General features: G+C 34.8%; 1 protein-coding gene and 1 pseudogene across 20 annotated transcripts in view; one reads left to right on the forward strand and one right to left on the reverse strand.

Annotated features, from left to right (window-relative positions):
- The window catches only part of MAPK10 (mitogen-activated protein kinase 10), a 417,591-nt gene that overhangs the window by 297,421 nt on the left and 95,773 nt on the right, over positions 1-24,397 (forward strand). For all 20 annotated transcript variants that reach the window (XM_036227746.1, XM_036227758.1, XM_036227751.1 and 17 more), the window contains one exon: positions 1,903-2,072. In XM_036227746.1, coding sequence (XP_036083639.1) covers positions 1,903-2,072 — 170 coding nt within the window. The remainder of the gene's footprint in view (positions 1-1,902; positions 2,073-24,397) is intronic.
- Positions 17,977-19,133, reverse strand: LOC107515380 (annotated as a pseudogene).

The following is a 24,397-nucleotide window of genomic DNA, read 5'->3' on the forward strand; positions in this document are numbered from 1 at the left end:
TTCCTGATACTGTGGTTGAAATCAAGGTTTGTTTGAATACTAATGTTCCTGTACCTGCTGTTGTCCACACCATTTTCTAAATTCTAAACCCTGTTGAAGCCTCCTTAACAGGCTTACGATACCCTGATTCTTAAAGTCTCGTTTAATTCCATGCTCCATGCTTCACAGAGAGCCTCAGGGATTTCAGACCTCTAGTTGTTGTATTCTCAAATTACCTGAATGTTCAATCTTCTGTCCAAACAACCTAGATTCCCAAACTATAGTTCGTTCTGTTCTTTGAGGCCTGTGTGCATTTGTACTAGATTGCTGCCACCGTGTGTCTCCCAGTCACGGGCTGGTGCCTGCCACATGTTTTCTGCTCTCAGGTCTGTCTGGGGTCTTCAGGTCCTTGCGCTCTCACTCAGGTCTATACAGTCCCCATCGTATCCTCATCATTTACACTAGGACTGGTGTTGCCTGGTTGAACCAAGTGTGTACAGGGGTCACGTATTAGTTTGTACATCTATTTCAATTTTTTTTTTTTTTTAGAAATGAAATACTAAGACTTTCAAAGGAGAATTGTTTTATGACCAACCAGAGATTCAGAGCCTAAGAACGTTTAAATTTTCTTTCATATTATATGAGAATTCAATTTTCAGAAGTTTATTTATGTTAAAATCATACGGAGATCATTTAGTTTTTTACTAATTAAGCTTTGGCATAGTTTGAAAGTTGTGAGGTATGTAGACAATTGTTCATTGTGTGGGAATGTTCTACTCATTGCAGAACATCCAGTATTGTTCAATAAGCCAACTAAATATAACCCACATCTTCTATCATATGGCACATAAAAACATGCCACAAATCTCTCAAATGCCAGCTGAGGGTTATGCCTTTTCTGATCAGAAGTAATGGCTTAGAATATCAATTTTTAATTTCCAGAATTGAGGAGGAACCTACAGAACATGTGAGTATTTGAAAACTGAACAGCAAGAAGGAGAGGGCATCACTACAGGGTAGAGGCATCCACGAGCATGTTCCTCAAGAAACAGGCTGGGCAGTATTCTGTGAGGTCCCTTCTAGCTAGGGAATCCATATTATTTACTATCACAGTGTGCAATATAAGATCATTTCTGGGTAAACAATAATCATGGATAATAGATACTTACATTATATATATATTCATAAATCATGATTCAAAATTTCAAGGACAGTTTCTTCAATTGGTAAATATAATTAATAGAGAGAAGAACTTCTCTTAAAGATAAAAGATATGACAACTGAAATATTTAACATCTAAGCTTGTAAAGAATTAAAAGTTATTCTCTGTAACAGTTTAGAATCATGTTAATTTAGACTACAATTGTTCAGTGTTTAATGCACGATAATAGCATTTTTGGTATTATTGAGAAAAAATGAAGTCAACACTTTAATTGAAATTTACTTGATTAAAACAATTAAAACCACATTATTTTATATTTCAGTTCTTTCTGAGAATGGAATGTAGATAAAATATTTTATCCTTCCTCATATGGCTATTATAATTGAACATCAGAGTTCAGCTCTCAAGTATCTAGCATAATCTCTGAGACCAGTATATGTTCAGTAGATGTTTGCTCCATAAATAATTAAATGGTTTTAATGAAACATGTCAGAAAAGATTATGCAGATCTAAGCTAAGATTATTTTATGGTAAATAGTTTTAATATTGAAAACAATTTTTTGGCATTTTTTCCTAAGCTCTTTTACTCCAGGTAATCTTACATGGACTAATACATAATTTCTCTATGTGAAATATAGGTTTATGTAATGACGATAGTTGACTAAATATTAGTAATCATTAAAATAACATGTTTCTCTATAGCTCTTTGTTATTCTGGTCATTCCCTTGTCTCATGTTTTTACTGTTATTCTTTTTCACAGGGTTTCGATAAACAAGTGGATGTGTCATATATTGCCAAACATTACAACATGAGCAAAAGCAAAGTTGACAACCAATTCTACAGTGTGGAAGTGGGAGACTCAACCTTCACAGTTCTCAAGCGCTACCAGAATCTAAAGCCTATTGGCTCTGGGGCTCAGGGAATAGTTTGGTAAGTGGAATGGATTTAACTTATATTTTTAAAGGCAACACACTGTGTCAACGAGCCATGAATACAGAAACAAACAAAAAATAAATTGCATGACCGAGAAGGGAAAATACATTCTACTGAAGAAAAACAAAAGCATAAGCATTATTTTTAATTTGTTTATCCATTTGCTAACAATATGTACAATTTTGCTGGTGACTAGTTTTTTTAGTCACACACAAAAAAAATCCATTACACAACAGCCATAAAAAAAAAACAAAAAACAAGCACAGAGAATCAGAGGTTTTCTAGCTGTTATTAATACATTTACAAAAAAACATATTTGAATGGTTTCGCAACAAGAAATGTGGAGATATGTGTAAGATAACCAGCAAATAAAATCCCTTACACTATAAAGAAGCGCGAATGATATCTCTGATGTTCCCGTGACTTTTAAAGTTCAACATTTAAAATTTAGTTACCTATTAGAAAAATGGAATTTTTAAAATGTTTGCCAAATGTTTCCTAAATGGAAAGATTCTGTGATCCTTGGTAACCATTATGACATTTCGGAGTCGCTAATTCAAATGATGACAGATCAAGATTTAATTGGCTGTTATAAAACTTGCAAATGTGATGATATCAGGTTGATAAGCATTTCTTTTAGATAGTTCTAACCTGTACTATAGCAACTGAATGTATTTAGTGTGCACTTATTAATATAATAATTTTTAATTTGATGTCTTATACCTGTAAGTAAACATTTAGGACATGCATTATAAATATGTATATTTATATTTGTAAAAGATATTTACTTATATCAATATTTTTATTCATTATATAAATTACTATTATATTAGTAAGATCCATTTAAAAACACTTTTAAGGGATGAAATAAACATTTTTATTTTTTGAGCAGTTTTAGGTTCTCAGCAAAATTGAGATTTTCCATATACCCTCTGCCCCCACATAGGCACAACCTTCCCCACTATCAACATGGCCACCAGAGTGGTATATTTATTACAACGGATGAACCTACATTGACATATTATAATCACCAAAACCCATAGTTTACATTAGGATTCACTCTTGGTGTTGTACATTCTATGGGTTTGAACAAATGTAAAATGACATATATTCATATTATAGTATCATACAGAGTATTTCCACTGTCCTAAAATTCTTCTGTGTGACACCTATTTATTCCTTCCCCTACTCCCAACTTCTGGCAACCACTGATCTTTTAACTGTTTCCACGTTTTGCCTTTTCCAGAATATCATATGGGTGGAATTAAACAGTATGTAGCTTTTTCAGATTGACTTATTGCACTTAATAATATAAATTTAAGGTTCTTTCATGCCTTTTTATGGATTGATAGCTTATTTCTCTTTTAGCACTGATGAATGTTGCATTGTCTGGGTTTGCCACAGTTTACTTATCCTTCCACCTACTTTAGGATATCTTGGTTCTTTCTAAGTTTTGGCAATTATGAATAAAACTGCTTTAGACATCCATGTGCAGATTTTTGTGTCAACATAAGTTTTAAAAGTTCACTTTATTTTTGACAACTGGTTTTAAGTTTACTCTGAATGCTTGGTGTAAATTGCAGACGTGCATGCTTGGCGCACTTACTATATTATTTATTAGCATTTAAGCCTCAGTTATCAAATATACCAAGTCTTTTACTGAAATTCACCTAGTAGATTTCAGTCTTTCCTAATGTCAATCAGTAGTTGTTTTTGCAATTTGAAAGATGGAATATTTTGATAGTTTAGACAATGGGCCTCTTCATTTCAAAAATATTTAAACAGGGGAAACAACATTTATTTATTTGTTTGTTTGTTTGTTTGTTTTTATGGTGCAGATATGAGGTGACCCTTTTTGGCACAATATGATTTCATAGTTTAGTAGGCAGAATAATCATGGCCCAAAGATTCCCAGATCCTAATCTCCAGAATCCGTCAATATGTTATTTTACATGGCAAATGAGACTTTGAGGATGTGATTAAGGTTAAGGGTCTTAAAATAGGCAGATTATTCTAGAATATGCAAGTAAGACCACCTAATCACATGAGTCCTTAAACGTGGAAAAGGAAGGCAGAAGAGTGGGTCAGAGAGATGCAACTGGAGAAGAGAGGTAAGGGATTTCAAACATGAGAGAGACTTGCCTTATTGTTGCTGTCTTTGAAGATAGAGGAAGAGGGTCACAAGCCAAGGAATGGGGTGGCTACAAGAAGCTGGGAATAGCCCTCAGCTGACAGCCAGCAAGAAAATGGGACCTTGGTCATATAGCAAAAAGGAATTGAAATCTGCGAACAAATCTGAACAAGTAAGGAAACCTATTCTTCTCTAGCACTTCCGGGAAGGAACTCAGCTTCCCAGCATCTTGATGTTGGTCTGGGGACACCCATGTAGGACTTCTAACCTGCGGAACTAAAGATAATAAATTTGTATTGTCTAAGCAGCTAAATTTGTGGTGATTTGGTGTGGCAGCAATACGAATACACATGGTATGGTAAAAGACCCTAGTATTAAGATAATTGCTGTAAATCTTATAAAAGCAGGTACTTTGAACTATAATATTTTCAAAACTAGGTGTTCAGGGTGCCTTTGTCAATCCTCTCCAGATTGTGAAATTGCCACTTTCTTTTCAAGTCATATTTTTTTTATTTTTATTTAAAATTTTTAAATATTATTTATTTATAATTTTTTTATATTATGGTGACAATGGTTAACAAAATTCAGTAAGTTTCAAGTGTACAATTTAACAGTAAGGCATATGTATTTATATTGCATTGTTTAAGTCATATCTTTAACCCTAGGGGAATATGTGACCACCTACCAGTGGGGATAAATTAACTGGTATGGATCAGTATTAATGTATATATTGAATATTAGTAAGGTTTGGTTTCTTTTTTTGATTACAATATATGTTTATGTTTTCTTCTGCATTCTTTTGTATGGTTTGTATAACACATGGAGAGTGGGAACCCCATGTAGAAGATCATTGTACTCATGAAGAACTTTCAAAATGAAATCGAAAACCAAAATTTCTTATAAAGGAGGAGAAATAGGAGATGGAAAATTGTAGGCTATGATAAAGTTTACCTAAGATTATCATTTAAGATGATCACCTGGATCGTTTTATTTTTCTTTAATCCAAATTCCCACAGCAAATGAGGACTGCCAATGAAAAGAAGCTGACAGACCTTTAATGATTCATAAATAGATCCAAAGCATAAATTTTGCTCAAGAAGTTAACAGATTATTCCAGAAAGATTCAAAAACCTAGCAGTAAGAATTGTGTACTATGCTCTATAGCAGCTGTCACCAACCTTTTTGGCACCTATAAGAATCTAATGCCTGATGATCTGAGGTGGAGGTGAAGCAGTGATGCTAGCTAATGCTTGGGAGCAGCTGCAAATACAGATGAAGTTTTGCTGGCTCGCCTGCCACTCACCTCCTGCTGTGTGAGCTGGTTCCTAATAGGCCAGGAACTGGCATTGGTCCATGGCCCTGGAGGTTTGGTATCCCTGCTCTGTAGGACATTTTAGACCTCTATTTCTTTGTGTATAGGACGGGAATTATCCTAAGTGTTGAGCATAATGACTGAAGATATATTTCAATAAATAAAATGTCCTTGAGTAAGTTTTTAAATTCAGTTTTACAATAAATTTATCAATAAATTTGTCAGTAAATGTTAGCCTTAAAGTTTCCTGATATTATTATTAGCTTTTTGTCTATATCTGAAGAAAATAAAGCTAGCAAAGACCAAGATGAAGGGGCAGATTCCTCTTCTCAATCTTTTAATTTGCCACTCTACCATGTGCAAAGGTACCACATGGTATCTTCTTCACCTAGCCATTGAGATACTTTTGTTTACTTATCATAACTTGGGCCTGTAATGTACTATTTATCTTATAGATCTATTAACATATTCATTTGTCCTCTCTATCTACCTGCCTTTAGGTTCCTCTCTATTGCTTTTGTCAATAATGAGTTCATCCACCTATCTCACATCAATTTATCCATTCCCAGGCATGATCCTAAAATCTAAAGACCTTTCCTCCATGAAAACTTTCAGATTCGCATAATATTTTGAGTGTCTCATACAACCCTGAGTATAATGACTAGAAGAAATTGGAAGCTGGGAGAGTCTTGGGTCTCTGCTGGGGAGGGCAGACAATCAGAAACAAATGATTCACTTATTTTACTTTATTTTCTTTGAACAGGAATAAAACATGAAGGAGCCAATTCCAAAAGGGATGTTCATTATCATTTTTTTTCTACGTGTCACTATAAAATCTTGTGTGTATGTACATAGGAAGAATTTGTCTTCTCAAATATTAATGTTGGCATATTGGTAACTATGTCATAGAATCTTCATTGTCCTAACTTGATTGAAATAGAGGCTCATTTCTACTATTCAGTTACCTAAATTTGTTTTTGGGTTTTTACACTTTCTTTCCCTTCTTTGGACTACTTTATTACTTACTCATCATAAAGGGGAAACAGGCGATGCTAAAATATCTTCAAAAGGAATTAATCACTGCTCTGCTAGTTTTTATTCACCATAGATGGCAGGCCAAATGTTGTTATTGAGAACCATTAAATAAAATCCAATATGAAGTATTTTGAAATAAATGAAAAAATTTTTTTCTATATCTTAGAAAATAAAAAGATTATCTGTTGAAACAGAAAAAAAATCAATGAGAGTTACAAGTGTACCTTAGATATTGTGGGTTTGGTTCCAGACCATTGCAGTAAAGGGAATATTGCAATAAAATGAATAACACACATATTTTGGTTTCCCAGTGCATATAAAAGTTATGTTTATACTATACTGTAGTATGTTAAGTGTACAATGGCATTATGTCTAAAAAATCAAGGTACCTATATCTTAATTAAAGAATACTTTATTGCTTAAAAAATGGTAACTGTTATATGAGCCTCCAGTGAGTTGTAATTTTTTTGCTGGTGGAAGGTCTTTGCGTCAGTGTGGATGGCTGCTGGCTCATCTAGGTGGTGGTTGCTAAAGGCTGGTGTCGCTGTAGCAATTACTTAAAAGAAGACAATGAAGTTTGCCTCATTGGTTAATTTCCATTCATGAACAATTTTTCTGTAGCTTGCGATGCCTTTTGCTATCATTTTACCCACAGTAGAACTTCTTTCAGAATTGGAGTCAATCCTCTCAAACACCATTGCTGCTTTATCAGCTAAGTTTATGTGATATTCTAAATCCTTTGTGTCATTTCAAAAATCTTCACAGCATCTTCACCAGAAGCATATTCCATCTCGAGAAACCAGTTTTTTTGCTCATCCATAAGAAGCAACTCCTCATCTAATAAAGTTTTATCATGAGATTACAGCAATTTGGTCACATCTTCAGGCTCCATTTCTATTTTAGCTCTCTTGCTATTTTCACATCTGTAGGTACTTCCTCTGCTGAAGCCTTGAACCGCTTAAAGTCACCCATGAGGGTTGGAATCAACTTCTTTCAAACTTCAGTTAATGTTGATATTTTGACTTCTTCCCATGAATTACTAATATTCTCATGGCATCTAGAATGGTGAATCAATCACTAGGAATAGCATAGCAGCTATGGCCTTATGAAATGTATTTCTTAAATAATAAGACTTGAAAATCAAAATTAGTCTTTGATCTATGGGCTACAGAATGTATGTTGTGTTAGCAGGCATGAAAACATTAATCTTGTTGTACTTTTCCATCAGAGCTCTTGGATAACCAGGCATATTATCAATGAGCAGTAATATTTTGAAAGGAATCTTTTCTTTGAGAAGTACATTCCAACAGTGGCCTTAAAATATTAAATAAACTGTGTTGTGAACAGCTGTACTATCATCCAAGATTTGTTCCATTTCTAGAGCACAGGCAGAATAGATTTAGCATAATTCTTAAAGGCTTTAGGGTTTTTGGAACATTAAATGAGCACTGGCTTCAACATAAAGTCACCAGCTTCATTAACCTCTAATGAGAGAGTCAAACTGTCCTTTGAACTTTTGAAGCCAGGCATTGACTTCTCCTTTCTAACTATGAAAGTCCTAGGTGACATCTTCTTCCAATAGAAGTATATTTCATCTATATTTAAAATACGTTGTTTAGTGTAGCTACCTTCATTAATTATCTTAGTTAGATCTTCTAACTGGCTGCAGCATTTACGTTGGCACTTGCTGCTTTATGTTACGAAGATGACTTCTTTCCTTAAACTTCTGCTAGAGTCTAACTTTTCTCCTGCAACTTTCTTACTTTCTCAGCCTTCAGAAAATTGAAGAGTGTTAGGGTCTTGTTCTGGATTAGACTTTAGTTCAAGGGAATGTTATGGCTGATTTGATCTTTCATCCAAACCACTAAAAGTTTCTCCATATTAGCAATATGGTTGTTTCACTTTCTTTTCATTTGCGTGTTCACTGGAATAGCACTTTTAATTTCCTTTAAGAACTTTTTTTTTTAATTCACAACTTGGATAATTGGTAGATGAGGCTTAGCTTTCAACGTGCCTTCCTCACTAAGCTTAATCATTTCTAGCTTTTGAGTTCAAGCGAAAGATGTGCGATTCACTTGAATTAAACACTTAGAGGCCATTGCAGGGTTATTGATTGGCCTAATTTCAATATTGTTGTGTCTCAGGAAATAAGGAGGCCTGAGGAGATGGAGAGAGATGGAGGAATAGCCAGTTGGTGGAGCATATATAACATAGATTGTTTGCTGTCTTGTGTGGGCATGGTTTATGGCACCCCAAAACAATCATGATAATAACATTTAAGATCACTGGTCACAGATCATTGTAACAAATATAATAATAATTTTAAAATTTGAAAGATTGTGAGAATTATTGAAATGTGACACGGAGACATGAAATGATTAAATGCTATTGGAAATAAGGCATCAATAGATTTGCTCGACATAGCATTGCCACGAACCTTCTATTTGTAAAAGAACGTAATTTCTGTGAAGTGCAATAAAGTGAAGGAAAATAAAATGAAGTATGCCTGTGTCCTGCTTCCTGTGTGAGCAAAGAAGTCCTCTAGGTGGGGAATTGTAAAGTAATTTATGAATTTTAAACAACAATGGTCAGGATCTAGATGAACAAATCATTTTAGAACATTTTTTTCCAATCAGCAGATGAAGATTTCATTAGCATTGTTTCTACTACCCGCTCCAGAGCAACAACAAAAAAGAATATAGGGAGAAACCAGAAGCTAGGAGTTCATTATCTTTTATCACTTCATCCTGCTATTGATTGCCAAGCCAATAAGCATTTCTGTTTTTTCATTTCTTTCTCCAAAGATGATTCAAACTGACAGTGTGAGGAGCTGGCAAAAGTTAGCAACCAAGTTTAGCAGAGAAGACTTGCCAAGGTTTGTCTGCACTTTAATGGAAAAGAGCTGATTGTATAGTTTTAGTTTTAAGTGACAGGAAGTGAAACCATATTCTTTCCTTCTTTGGCTTGCTTTCTTTGTCCTCTTCATGTAATCATTTTATAGGCAATTTCAATCTAATTTTGCAGAATTATCTTTTACAGGATATTTATATCAAAAATATATTGAATACTGATAAAAGCATAAGACAGGGTTGTTTATTGTAAAAACCGTGGCTAAAAAATTAAATATTTAGAATTAAGATGATATACTTTATGTTTATATGACTTTTCTAAAATTCCAATTAGAGTTAGAGGATGACATTTAATAAAAGTTGAACTATATGTATACATATATGAATATATAACTAATATATAATGGATTACATATCATATATGTGTATACAAATATATACATAATCCAATGGATTAGTTTATCTTAATTGAGTATATATGCTATATAACATATATATGTATGTAGGATAGATATTTCGTTTTTTACAAAAATTTGTAAAACCATTTTTTTTTGTAAATTTCCTTCAATTAGTGGTCTATAGCAACAAGATCCTATGCAGATAACCTAAGATTTAAATTGATAGGCACGTTCATCATTATCTTGGGTGTTTATATATTTCTATTTCATAACCTACCTTTGATAAGTGGAAATGGTGGGTATGGTGAGCCTGTTTAGTAATGCCCTCCTAGCCTGGTGAAGTTAAGAGTTAGATAGATGGAGGGGAAACCTAGAATTCCTGTACTTTTGGCGTGTGTGTGTGTGTGTGTGTGTGTGTGATCTATACTGAAGAAGGATAGGAATGTAAAACATTCCATAAGTAATATTGCAGTGCAGGAAACTAAATTTGTTATAGCACTTTATCTAGTGGGCCCTTCCTTGGCCCAGCAGGTGATACTGTAACAATACTACCCTGGTACATATGTACAGATATATATGTGTTTAAACCTTGTTTGCTCTCAAATAGGAATTAAAGTGATGAAAATAAATAGATGTAACTTAGTATATACCTGACATGTATAGGATCTGTGGGAGTGGTGATTACCATATCCCTCAGAGTAAAGTCTCTTCAAGGATATTGATAATGTGATAAGGCAAATAGGGAAAACCACTCCCCAAAGAGTCTAAGTTATTGACTCCTTTGCCTTTGATAGTAGGGGTGTAGAAAGAAAAAGAGTTTTCTTTGTGTGTGTGTTTTTTTTTTTTATTGTAGAACATAATTTGCATTTTGCCTTCCTACTTCCATGTAGATAGAATTGCTGTGAGTAGGTCAGAGCTCTCATCAAAAACTAAACCACCGGCTTTGTTCCTCGTTTTAATATTACCAAGCTACAATAATCAAAACAATATGATACTGGCAGAAAAAATAGACACATAGACCAATGGAACAGAACTGAGAGCCCAGAAATAAAGTTACCCATATAAGGGCAACTAATTTTCAACAAAGGAGCCAAAAATATGCAATGGAGAAAGAAAAGTCTCTTCAATAAATGATGCTGGGAAAACTGGAAAGCCACATGCAAAAGAATGAAACTAGACTGGTATCTGATACCATACACAAAAATCTCAAAATGGATTGAAGACTTAAATATAAGACCCAAAACAATAAAATACATAGAAGAAAACATAGGTACTAAACTAATAGACCCCAGTCTCAGAGAATTTTTTGTGAGCTTGACCCCAAAAGCAAGGGAAGTAAAGCAAAGATAAATGATTGAGATTATATCAAACTAAAAAGCTTCTGGACAGCAAAAGAAACTGTCCATAAAACAAATAGGCAACCAACTGAATGGGAGAAGGTATTTACAAAGGATACCTTCGATAAGGAGCTAATATCCAAAATATATAAAGAACACAACCCAGCAGCAACAACAAAATATCCCAAGCAATCCAATTAAAACATAGGCAGAAGATCTGAACAGACACTTTTTCTAAGAAGACATGTAAATGTTCAACAGATATCTGAAAAAATGCTTAACTTCACTAGCTATGAGGGAAATGCAAATCAAAACCACAATGAGATAATACCTCATACCAGTTAGAATGTCTATTATCAATAAAATACTGATAGGAATTGGTACAGACACTATGGAAAACAGTACGGAGGTTCCTCAAAAAATTAAAAATAGAGCTACCTTATGAATCAGCAATTCCTCTTCTGGGTATCTACCCAAAATATTTGAAAACATATATGTACCCTTATGATCACTGCAGCATTATTCACAGTAGCCAAGATATATAAACAACTTGTGTCTTTTGATAGACAATTGGACAAAGATGTGAAACATATAAACAATGAAATACTCAGCCATAAGAAAGGATGAAGTACTACTGCCACTTGTGACAACATGGATGGATCTTGAAAGTATTATGTGAAGTGAAATAAGTCAAATGGAAAAGGACAGAACTATATGATTTCACTTTTTTGTGGGATTTAAAACAGAAAGTAACAAACAAACAAAACTCATAAACACAGACAATAGTATGCTAGTTACCAGAAGGAAAGGGGAGTAAGGGAAGGAAGAAAAGGGTAAAGAGGGGATCAATATTTGGTGATAGAAGGAGACTAGACTTTGGGTGATGAGCACAGGATGCAATATGCAGATGATATACAATTGTACACTTGAAACATCAAATTATTAAATATGTTACTGCAACAAATTTAAAGCAAACCTAATGTAACAAAACAACAGAACCAAAACAAAAAAAAATCCCTGAATTTGTTGTAATGATAAAAAAAATGACTGCTAATAATGCCAAGTAAAGTAAATCAGTAAAGCAACCACTGTGGAATCATTATCAAATAATAATAGTTTCTGCTTGCTTTGGAAAAGAAAATGGTTTGTTGAAAATCCCACCCCCTTTGTAATGTGCTCATTTTTATTAAAAAAAAAAAAAGGTACTATTGACTCACTGATGCTTTTAGCAGCTTTTCTCATCTTACTGATGAATTTGAGCTACTCCATCAACACTCTGATTGAATCACCCATGAACTAATAGCACACATTTACAAAATGGCTGACAAAGGTTAGGGAACATCTATAAATATATACCAGAACAAGGTAACTGAAACTTGCCCATGTTAAGGTAAATGATGAAAAGGTATTCAATATCTATTTATTGCTAATTAAGATTAGGAGATAAATTGATTAAGTAAATTCTCTGAATTCTGTAATAAAATATTTATACAGTTAAAGATCATTGGTTTAATTACAGATACTTTAAGATACCTTATAGTATGATGTTCAGTCATTATAGTTATAAATATACTTAGACCTCAAAATAATTAAATTTGCTATTGTGCTTTATCAATGATAGTATTTAACTTTCAATGTCTTAGAACCTTGATTTACTCATCTGTAGATAATACTGATATCTCATAGAACTCTAAAGTATAAAATAAACTAGGTACTTGACATTGCCTTAGAAATCAGATATTGTCATAACTTTTAGTAGATTCGGAGAAGGTAGACTTAATGTTGCTTTTTTCTACCAATGGAAAATTATAAAAGGTCAACATATGTAACCCAGAAAGATGCCTGATTGTAACAGTTGTTTAAGCATCAGATTGGACATGTTATGTGTACATTATCATTGAGAACACAGGATTTAAAAAACAACTTTACTAATACTCCATAAACGAGTCTGCCAAAGAAGCATCTGAACCTTTTCATTCCTATCTTTCAATCTGAGCTTAGGTAACCAAGATTATTTACAATAATTACATAAATTTTAAACATTAGCTTTTAAATTTGCATCATTACTGCACAGACCCAGCTAATCATCTATACGCACAGAATTCAGATGGAAGTGTTTTATGGTTATGAGATTGATAGTATTAAGAGTGATGGGTAAAATCATCCAGAAGGTTTCTCAGGGCACCAGACATCCTGAGTAACACCAATGAGGCTTAATTAATGGGTCCCAAATGATGATTTTATTTTGTTTCTGGAAACATCACTCATGATCCTGTTGTATTTTCTCTTCTTAGAATTGCTAATGGGCCATTATACTAAATGACGCATCTTTAATCACACATTTCCACTTAGCCCCTGACCAGTGGAAATGATGACCCTCTGATCTACATCTGGGATATCGGCACATTTTTATCCCCTTATTTTCCATTAACTTTATAGCTTAGACCCTTAATTATAGACTTCTTCAGATAAAGAGCATTGAGCTTCAAATATTTATTGTCTTTTACGTTGGAAGAGGTCTGAGGTGGTAATGGTGCAATAGGAGAAAATAAGATACTGCATTCTTCTTCCATATTTTGCTGTTCTTTTTGGCCCCTTTGCATAGCACAGGTGCCAAATATTTACTTATCATATGTTTTGATTGATGAGTAAGTCTTATAAGTGTTACTTTTTTTTCCTTCACAGAGAAATTGTGGTACTTTGAGAAACCCTGGATAGAAGCTTGATGTTAGTATGCTTACAGAAAAAAAACAAAATTATATAAAATCCATATTTGTGCATATTAACCATAAAGTATATGTGTGTTCTTATTTGTAAATATATAATTATCAATGTGATAGCTGATGTTGAAGAGGTTGGATTACAGAATCCTAAAAATTATATTTGATCTTGAGAAATATTATGGACATTTATTCTGAATTCTGATATTCTTCAATAAATTTGTAATAGATTTACATCCCTGTAGTAAAAATCAACAGCAAGAGTTTGTAGGCCAGAAGCATTTTTCCTGGCAAAGGGGAAAAATAGTCATTTAAATTTTTATAGATAATTATTCACTTACAGATGATTGAGTCTTCTCTGTAAATCATTTTTTGAAATAATTAGTGACACATTATTTATTTTTTTTAGTTTCTACTTCAGTCCCAAAGATTTAATGGTTAAATGAGAATGATTCTTATTTCTTTTAGAACCTGTCTCCTAGGGCATCAACAGATATTTTCATTGCAAAAATAAAATTAGTTTGTAGTCCATGTACTATTTTGCCAGATGCATAAATCCTGATTAAGATTAAAGTAAATTTATGATTATATATATATTTTAAAAAAACCTATAACCCAAATACAAGTAACTAAAGACTTATTTAATGCATCTTGGAAAGGCCATATTTTTCACAGAAAGGAGACAATGTCTTCAATTAAGTTAAATTATGCTAAATAATAGAGGGCAATTGCTCTTCCTCAGATTCCAGAAAGCATTCTCATTTACTGCTCAAAGAGACCTGTCCATTCCATCTGTAGATAAGATGCCTTAAAAGAAAGAAAGACTGAGAAGAAAGAAAGAAAGAAAAAAAAGAGACCAGGTAGGTGTTGTCAATGTTGTAATTAAAAATAGCAAGGCTTAGAGGAGCTCTTTATAAAGCTCAGAAGGAAAATACTCCGCCCCTTTCTCTAGGGTCATTCTTCTGGGCCGTTACAGCATCACGTTCTGTTTATAGAGTCTGAGCTGTCTTGCTAATCACAGATTTAAATGTAAGAGCTGAGGACAAAGGAAGGCATCTTTTAGTTTGGAAGCTCCAGTGACAGCCCTATTGTTCCCTGTTCTGCTCTCTACTCCCGGATTCATTAAATTTATTTAAAATATTTGACTTTGCCAAATGAGTTTCACTTTACATGTTCAAAGTTATGAATCCAGCATTGAAACATTGTATTTTAAGCTTCTCTGTATGACTAGAGAGTCTAAATCACCATCAGAGAGGGACTTCAGCCATGTCATTTGATGTGTTTTTTTAAAGACATACTTTAGAATTCTTTTAGTTTTGCCTTCCTCATTTATATTCACCTTTATTTTTTCTATCATTAAAAATGTTTTCCACAGAAGAATTTAATATGGCCATTCATAAAAATAAAGATTTTACTCTCGATCTAGAGAGCAACAACACCAAATATATATTTTAAATGTTTTTCTTGGGTTTACCCAGGACTGGGAAATAAGGTTGGAGAACAAAGGCACGTAGAAGAGGCAGCATGTGGGGTCTGAACTCCAGCCCGCACTTCACCTGCCCAGCAATATGCCCTGGGGTCCAATTTACCGAGAGAGGAGCTACTTTTTCTTAATTCACACACCCACACCAGAGGGGCTGGCTGCTGACATTAAATGAACAAAATTTAGATTTCAGGTGACCGATGAGAGAAAAACAACCAGCAAAAATGTAAGTTGAAGAGTAATTAGTCTAGAGAAAACCAAACAAAGTTAGGATGTTAGTTCACTGGCATGGTGGTTTAAGATACCTAAGAAAATGGAGCATCAGGGAACAGAGGAAAATTATAAGCCAAATTGTTGTCCCATTAACATTGTTCCTTCTCCCACTTCCTTTCTCTGCCTGTATCTCCTTAGTGACATGAGTCTTTCAAGGCTTCCCTGTCCTCTGAGCCTGTCCTCTTGACGGATTAACTTTTTTCCTATTTAGCCTGGAACCATGAAAATGATTGCAAAGACATTCTCAGATGCTCTCTATTTTCTTACCTCTTTGTCCTCGCAGCCCCGTTTTCCAAACCCTTATTCGAATCAGCCCAACTGACTGTTTTCTCTGCTCCTGCTGGAAGGCTGAGCCCAGCTGGAGAAATCATACAATCATGCTGATTTCCTCCATTATAAGTTTATGAGCTTCATCTTCAGCTGGGCCCTTGTCGCAGCTTAGCAATCCTTTTACTTATGTGTCTCATCAGCTCCCTGTCCCATTTCCCATGGTGGCTGTTATAATCCTTTTATAACTTTCATTGCAAGCTCCTAACTCCACTTCACCCACCCCATTCTTTGCAGAGGGCCTTACCTCCTACTTCCTGGAGAAAACAGATGGCCTTAGGCATGTGAGCTCTCACTTTCCCCTTCCACCTCCTAACTCGTCATCTACAGTTTTCTCTGCGCAATTAGTTCCTCCATGAGGAGCTCCGGAGGCTGGCCACCCACCTGTGTTCTTGATCCCATTTCGCGCCCCCTGCCTCTGGGAGGCTATCATTTGTTCTCTATTTTGCATAAACTATCTGTTCTCCAGTAGTGTCTTCTCCCCTGGTTAGAGAAGACCTCCCACCAAATTCTCATGTGAAAAAAAAATGTTATTTAGAATGTGCCTGTCCTTCAAACTACCTTTCTAACTCACTTTATTATCGAACTTCTACATAGTCTGAATTTAATGCCTCCACATACTATTTAAATTCTCATTTCACAGACAGTCCCAATTTTATTACTATTACCTGCCCCCCACCACTAATGGAATAAGAAGCTACAGAGAACGCTACCATTGACCCTAAATGGTTAATCCACTGGTTCGTTTTTCAGCTCCCATTTTGTCTCTGTAATGTTTGGAAGTGTTAAGTATTTATTGAAGTCTTTTTGACTGTCTGTCTTCCCTTGATTTTTAAGCTGGGAATTTTCAAAATTTGCCCTTGGTTCCAAAATGGATGAACTGGTCAGGACATAAAGAGCATCATAGCATAGTGGTTAAAAATGCACACTTTGGAGCCTGACAGCCTGGCTGGGATCCTGGCTCACTCTCATCTGAGTGTGACCTCAATTACTTCACCTGAAGATGGAGCTAGTAGAAATATATGTATATAGAGTTGTTGTTAAAATAAATTAGTTAATATAGTACCTGGCCTTAGGAAATAGTCAGTGCATGTTCTTTTTATTTATAGCTTATGTAAAAATTTATTTAATCAAAATGTAGAAAGATGATACTATTACATATGACATGGTTGGAAGAATCTAAATAAAAGCGTGAGTTTTATTCAATTGCATAATTTGCTGGTGTATTTCCTGGGTTGTGTGATGGGTATTATTAAATAGGAGTGGGGGGCAGAGGAGTTGGATAAATTAGAAGTAGGGTGATGTTTAGTGAGAGTTGTAAACTTGAGTTGGCCTTCCATATTGCCGGGGAGTGTGGAATGTTTTCGCTCTGAAATGTTAACTAAGAAAACAAAAATATAACAAAGCTAAAATACGCAGCCCTCTATATGAAATAGTCCACATCCAGTTTAATTAGGAGTTTCCTGGTCTTTAATTAAGTTGGTCCTGAAGAAGGAAATAAAAGACCTAGATAAGTAAATCTTCAATTTACCATTCCCTAAAGTACAGAGGAGGTGAAGTTAGAACAATTACTTTCTCTCCGATGCCAGAGAGACCCCCTTCTGCCCAATATTTATTTATAGAAAAACCTTCTTGCTCAATTATTGATCTAGCGGTCTTTTTGATATAGCTTCTCCAAATAGGACTGAATTCTACCATATTCATTCCTGCTGAGTGGATAGACTCATATCAGAGTAAATATTATGACTATTTCCCAGGCATTCTCATGCTGACCGCTCAGAGGATGTTTGTTCTGCATAGACAAATGTGGAAAAGAGTCAGGATGATTAGGTTAATCTGTGGTTTATGACTTCTCACAATAGCCCCCTCACCCAACACATCTTTTTGCTCTGGATGGAAAAGCCCCACCCATTTTAATGTGATGGTCCTTGGCTTCCTTTAGTGTGTCCGACAGTGGCCCAGAGGTTTTATATATCATCTTTTTAAATGGACCAGTCACTAGATATTGGAGTCTGCATTTTGAAAGTGTGGGGTTGTCTAATCTCCCAGGAACCAAATGCCCTCAGCCTTAAGAAACTAGGTTCAATAGGAAACACCTTGCTTACCTTAAGAGTAAATGCAATTTAAGGATAAAAATAGAGCTGAAAGAGCTCATGCCTTTTTTTTGGGGGGGGGGGCGGTGAGGGGATAAAGGAAAACATTACATTTAATTGGTGCTCAAAGCTTCTCTGATAGAAAATATTTGGTCATATATTCATAATTTGCTTGACATTTTCAGCAAAGCTCAGATGCAGTAACAAAAGAAACTTCTTACAAGGGAAGAGAAGAACACAGAGGTCTGGAGCTTCTGTTGGAACAGGACTTTTGTTTGGTTATATACAGTTAAGTTCATTTAGGGTCTGATCCGGTGTCTGATGTAAGCCCATGTTCTCGTCTTTGGCCCAGGCGAGTTTTTCTTCCAGGTTATCAATTGTCTCTTCCAGTTTTGCAACTCTTCTCTGTGCAAATTCAGCATGAGTCTTGTCCTCTTTCAGTTTGTCAGAGAAAAGTTTAATTTCTTCATATTTATCCTTCTTTTCAGTATACTTTTCAGATGCAACCTCAAGTGACTTGATTGTTGGTGACATCCTTGAGCTCCCATAGTTCACCACATTCTAGTTCACGTACTTCAGCTCGTTCCTCTGCCCTCTCCAGCTCACCCTCTGGGATGACCAACTTATGTACGAGCTACTCCTTGTATTTGCAGTCGGCCTCCTTTGTAATGTGCTTGTTCTCTTCGAGCTGCATCTCCTGGATCTCTGTCTTCTCGTCATTCGTGGCCCAGTTTTCTCTCTCCTATATTTCTCTCCACGCTCATCGGCAGCCTTTTCTGCTTCCTACAACTTCTGCAGGGCTATGGACAGTTGTTCTTGAGCCCGGTCCAACTCCTTCTCAGGGAGCTGGATGCGACTGAGAGCTGCCACATCCGCTTCAGCTTTCTTAAGCCACTCACACTCGCTGTCCAGTTTCCCCTGCAGTCCTCCGTCTCCTTCACCTGCTGCAGTGCCTGGATCTTGTGTTTCTCACCACCAGGGGGTTGAGGCTGGTTGTGGTATAGAGTCGTAGGGGGCATGAGTGGAAGCGCACGCAGTGGGGCCCTAGAGTGGGGCTGGACTTGGCTCTCATCGAGGCCACCCCCAGCCCCAACCCCCATACTAGTTTTCATTAGTGTTAGTTTTCCAGGGTCATAGCTAATTTCTAAGGGATTGGCTAGCTGGAGAACTGTTTTTATAGTTTATTGCGCAGAAAGACAGTAAAAGAATCCAATCCAAAGCTCCTAAAGGCAAGATTGGAATCAGGAGCCAGAGCAAAAGGAACCGGAAGGATAGATATTAATTCTAAATTTGAATGAGAGGGAGAGTCTAAAGGAGAGATGGAGGCCAATGCCAAGTGCCAGTGTGGAATTGGATCGAAGTGGGAAAAAATTGGGGAACAATGGAATGAATCTAGAACAAGTGAATATTATTGGCTGGCAGGTCAGTGGCAGCGATGTTAGACTGGGTAAAGCCAGCTATTTCCTGATTCATTTCTATTTCTATAACCAAGCATTATCTGTCTTTTTCATTTTTCATCTTTCTCTACCCTTCAGAAATTTGTATTTTTAAATACTCTGTCTCCTTTGGCTTTTCATCTCCTTTCACAGTTCAGCGCCGAATGTCTCCTACATCTATATCATTTTAGCTACACCTTATTTTTTTATTGATATATAAATACATTTCAATAATATACTTCAAATATGCATTTTTATTGAGATATAGTTGATATATAACACTATATTAGTTTCAGGCATACATCATAATGATTCAATATTTGTATGTATTGTGAAATGATCACCACAATAAGTCTAGTTACCTTCCATCACCATATATTGTTACAAAACATTTTTTCTTGTGATGAGAACTTTTAAGATCAGCTCTGTTAGAAACTTGAAAATATACAATACAGCATTGTAAACTATATTCATCATGTTGCATATTACATCCTCATGACTTACATATTTTATAACTAGAAGCTTTACCTTATTTCTAAGCTCTTGGTCCATATACTAATTCATGTACATTATTTCCTTCAGATTACTCCATAGATATCTCAAATTCAATATGCCCAATATAATTTTATGATCTATGCAAACTTTCTCTTCATTATGTATTTCTTACTATGGAATCGTTATTCCCTCAATGACCTAACTTAGAAATTAGGTAAATTCTTCCTCTTTCAAGGTCAAGTTCAATTGTTTCTATTTCTGAAATATCCCTTCTTTCCATTCTCATTGACCTTTTCCAGGTCCTCATTATACCTCATTTAGACTGTCATCAAGGGCAATTAACCAATGTCTCCCTCCCCTTAATTCTTCCTTCCCTAATCTATCCTTCACATGTTTACAGAATAAATTTGCATACAGAATAAAATTACAATATTTTAGACTGGTATACTAGTCATTTCTCCCCAATGTGCTGGCCACTTTTATGCTTCTGGTAATTTATTTGAAGTTGTTTCTCCCCACCTGGAATGCTCTTGACATGTCTGCCATTGTACCTGGGAAATTGCTACTCTTCAAGTTTCACCTATAAGGTTTCGCAATTGTGATACCTTAACTTGCCTTCTCTACTGTTTAGCAAAAGTAATTGCTCTCTCATCTGCATTGATATAGATTGTTATACCTATATATCTTTTGGCACTGTTCATATTATTATGGCTATTTAAGTCTTTGTCTCTTGTTAGATATAATCTCCTTGGAACAAGTATCCTGGATTATTCATCTTTATAGTCTCAAGACTCAAAAAGTCTTGATGAAAATTTTAAACGTTGAATTGTTTTATATTAAATCTGCAAATACTATAATGTGTGTGTATAGTATTAAAAAATAGTATGACTCACTTATTTCAGGAGTAATACAGCAAATAATAAAAAATACTTAAAATAGAGATGAATATGCAACTATTTTAATGCAATAATTAGAATAATTTAACTTCCTCTAATAATTATGCCTTTAGCTAATCTAAAGAATGAACTAGTAATATCATAATTGATTTTTCAAGTCATTTGTTAAATGCTATACCAATTTTAATTTGATCTGATAATATTAAGTAGCACAGGCAAATGCAAGTTCTAAAAGAATTATTAAGAAATACAACCCAAAGACTTGATACAAATTTACTAAAAAATATTATTTCATATTTTTGTGTGTAAATGTAAGAGAGATAATATAGCCAGTATGAATGAATATTTATGACATCCACACAGAATGTATTTAGGTCAGAAAGTTGGAAAATCACATGTGAATGCATTATATGGCTAAATATTGGGGATATATTTATCGTGCGGTACATGTGAGAACGCTACTGGATTAAGAGAATGACTAGGCTTAATAAAATGAAGAAAATGCAAATGATGGCAGTTGTCTAGATTCATTGTTTATAAATCTGAAATAAAAAATACAAAACAGAATAAAAAATATAATCTTATCCCTGAGGTAGCTCATTAGTTCATTTTCATTCAATGAATATTTATTACAAACTGTTCTATGTCACAAGAATATAAAATTGAATAGACAGAGTCAAAAAATCCTGCCATCTATCTGGTTAAGAGATGGACATATGAACACATAAATGCCATTGTTTATCTTAGGCTAACTCCTTCACTTCCTCAATTCATATACATTAATTAGGATAACTCTGGTGACCAAAAATAACAGAGAGGTTCAAAGATAGTAGAGGTTTATTTCTTGCTTATGAGGTTGGGGAAGGGGAGGTGACAAAAGGAAGGCGTCTACTTTATTCAGTGCTCTGAGGAGCCAGGCAGAGGAAGCTTCTGCCTTATTTATCTTGGGGCATCTAAGTCCCCAAACAGCAGGAGGGGATAAAGGCATGGAAGAACTTTTACTGGACAAGCCCGGAAGTGGTACGTTTCTCTTCTGTTTATATTCTACTGGCTAGGACTTAATTACATAGCTACCCCTAAGTGTATATGAAGCTGGAAATGTCTTCTAGCTGTGTGTCCAAGAAGAGGAGGACTAGAATTTGCAGTCTTTACTTTATTTCAATGTCCATCACCCCCCATGAATCCAGTGTTGCTGTCTGTCTGACATACTTCTATATCACTTTATTTTCTTTGTCAAATCATCATCACACTCTTCTTACATTGTTTCTTTACATTGTCTCATTTCCCACTAGACTGTAAGACAGGTAGAGACCATCAGGCTTGCTGCCAATTGTGTTTGCTAAGCTTAACACAGCTGCCAGCGCAGTGTAGGCATTTAATAAATATTTATTGCTTTTAAACTCCCTGTTTTCTCTTCTTTATCTTCTGTTCATGCCCCCAGCTCATTGGAATCCACTTCTGTGCACACTAGTTTCTTAATGTGGAAACTGCTCACACTCAGATACCGGTAACTAAATACCAAAGTTGGCAAGTGCTCTTTGACCTCTGTCTTACTTGATTTGGCACTCTACTTTGTTTTGATAGTCCTCCCATTTAAGGTTACATCTGAGTTTTTAAATTTTACCTTCTCAATTCTTATGTGGACTTCTTTTCTGTAAAGTTGTCTTGCAAAGGAGAGCTTTCGGGTGTTAAATGTTTGCAACCTGACGGATAAAGGAAATGATATATTTTTAAAAGACAGGAAAATGTGTACCTCATCAGAGAGGAGATGCTGGATGTTGGAGGTGGGATGTGGAAAGAAAGAACATATATATATATATATATATATATATATATATATATATATAGAGAGAGAGAGAGAGAGAGAGAGAGAGAGAGAGAGAGAGAGAGAGAGAGGCCTACAGAGAGTAAGTAAAAGAGGAGGATAGAGACAGATATAGAAGCAGAGACAAGTAACAAGAGAGAAATAGATGACTGATACACAAAAAGAAGAGAAAGAGAAGTGACGAGATATAGGGACACAAAGCAGGCAGCTGAGACATTTAGAGAAAAACAGAGAGACTGAGAAGATATCAGAAAGGGAAAGCACATTTCTTAAAGAACAATTTCTAATGGGATTAGCTTTGAAAAGAGGCAATAATTCTTTGTGAAAGGGAAAAATTAAGAAAAACACCTTCTTTCTTTTTATTTACAATGAACCATGTTTGATAATTGTATAATATTTCTTCACTAATGTTGCTTTACTCTCAAGTAGAGGTGGAATTTGAATGGACAAAGAAGTCTTTAGACAATGCAGCTACATATAAAAAAGAATTGAAAGGAAAAGTGGGACAAAAATGTTAGAGAAGAACATTAGTCAGCAATTTTTGTGCAAATGCCACTTCTCTGTTTTGTTGTACTTTGAGGAAGGTGAAACTCATTGATCGAAGTTCCTTATCATTGATACCTTTTCTTTTGGTAAATATGGTAACAGGTAGGGAATAAAAACAGACTCATCTACCATGTTCATAGCATACAACTTATCTAATGGTGTTCATAGATCTTTACTTCTTTTATAGCTCATTATAAATTTTCAATATCTGTATTCATTTTCTCCTGAAAGCAAACATGAAATTCCGAGATCGGAAGCAGAGTATTGTAACATATGGCAATAACTGCATCAGTTACCTATGTCCCTTTCTCTCATTTTAGAGCTATGCTATAAAAGTCAGAAGTCATCCTGTACCTGCAAAAGGATTTTTGCACTACCCAGAAGAAATTATGAATTTCAGAGTTTATGTAGGAATGGCTACACAGCCGCCACCTCCTCCTCCTGAGAGATTGAGAGAGGAAGGAGGAGATATCTAATATTCCCAATAAAAACAAATCCTCTCTGGAAAGAGAAAGGGAAGGGACTATTTTCAATCTTTTGTAATGTAAATGTAAAGCTGAGTTTTACCAGCTTTGAAGTATAAACACATTCCCCCGCCCAAGCCTCTATTTATTTACTCTTTAATTTCTAAGATTTATCCTTTAACTAGGTTCCAGTTTTTTATTTTTTTTATTTTTATTTTTTTGCTTAGAAAGGTCTAATGATGCAGAAACATTAAAATACCTTTATGAGGTATGTACTGTTATTTATATTAATAATATAAAATTCCAGCCTTATAAAGTAATAATATTTTTGGAATCAAATAACTCTGTAAGATGGCTATGCAAAAATAATTTAAAAATAATTGTTATGTCATAAAAATGCTTGTTTTTAACAATCTCGTTTAACTAGAATGCAAAATCTTTTAATATTTTTATTAAGTTAAAATGCAAGTGCACATGGTATGACTCTATATACATACTTTTTTTTGTGCATAAATCAAAATAACCTCATTAAACACAACAAAAGAAAAAGGACCGGTAATTTGATACCTCTTCACAAACATATTGCTATCTTTTGTTGTATGAACTCAAAAAACATATATTAATATTTTAGTTTGGCACACAATAATAGCACAAACAATACGATTGAGATTCAATGCTATTTACACCTAGTTTCTAACAAGC

Source organism: Rousettus aegyptiacus, unplaced genomic scaffold (genome assembly GCF_014176215.1).
Source record: "Rousettus aegyptiacus isolate mRouAeg1 unplaced genomic scaffold, mRouAeg1.p scaffold_m13_p_10, whole genome shotgun sequence".
Lineage (NCBI taxonomy): Eukaryota > Metazoa > Chordata > Mammalia > Chiroptera > Pteropodidae > Rousettus > Rousettus aegyptiacus.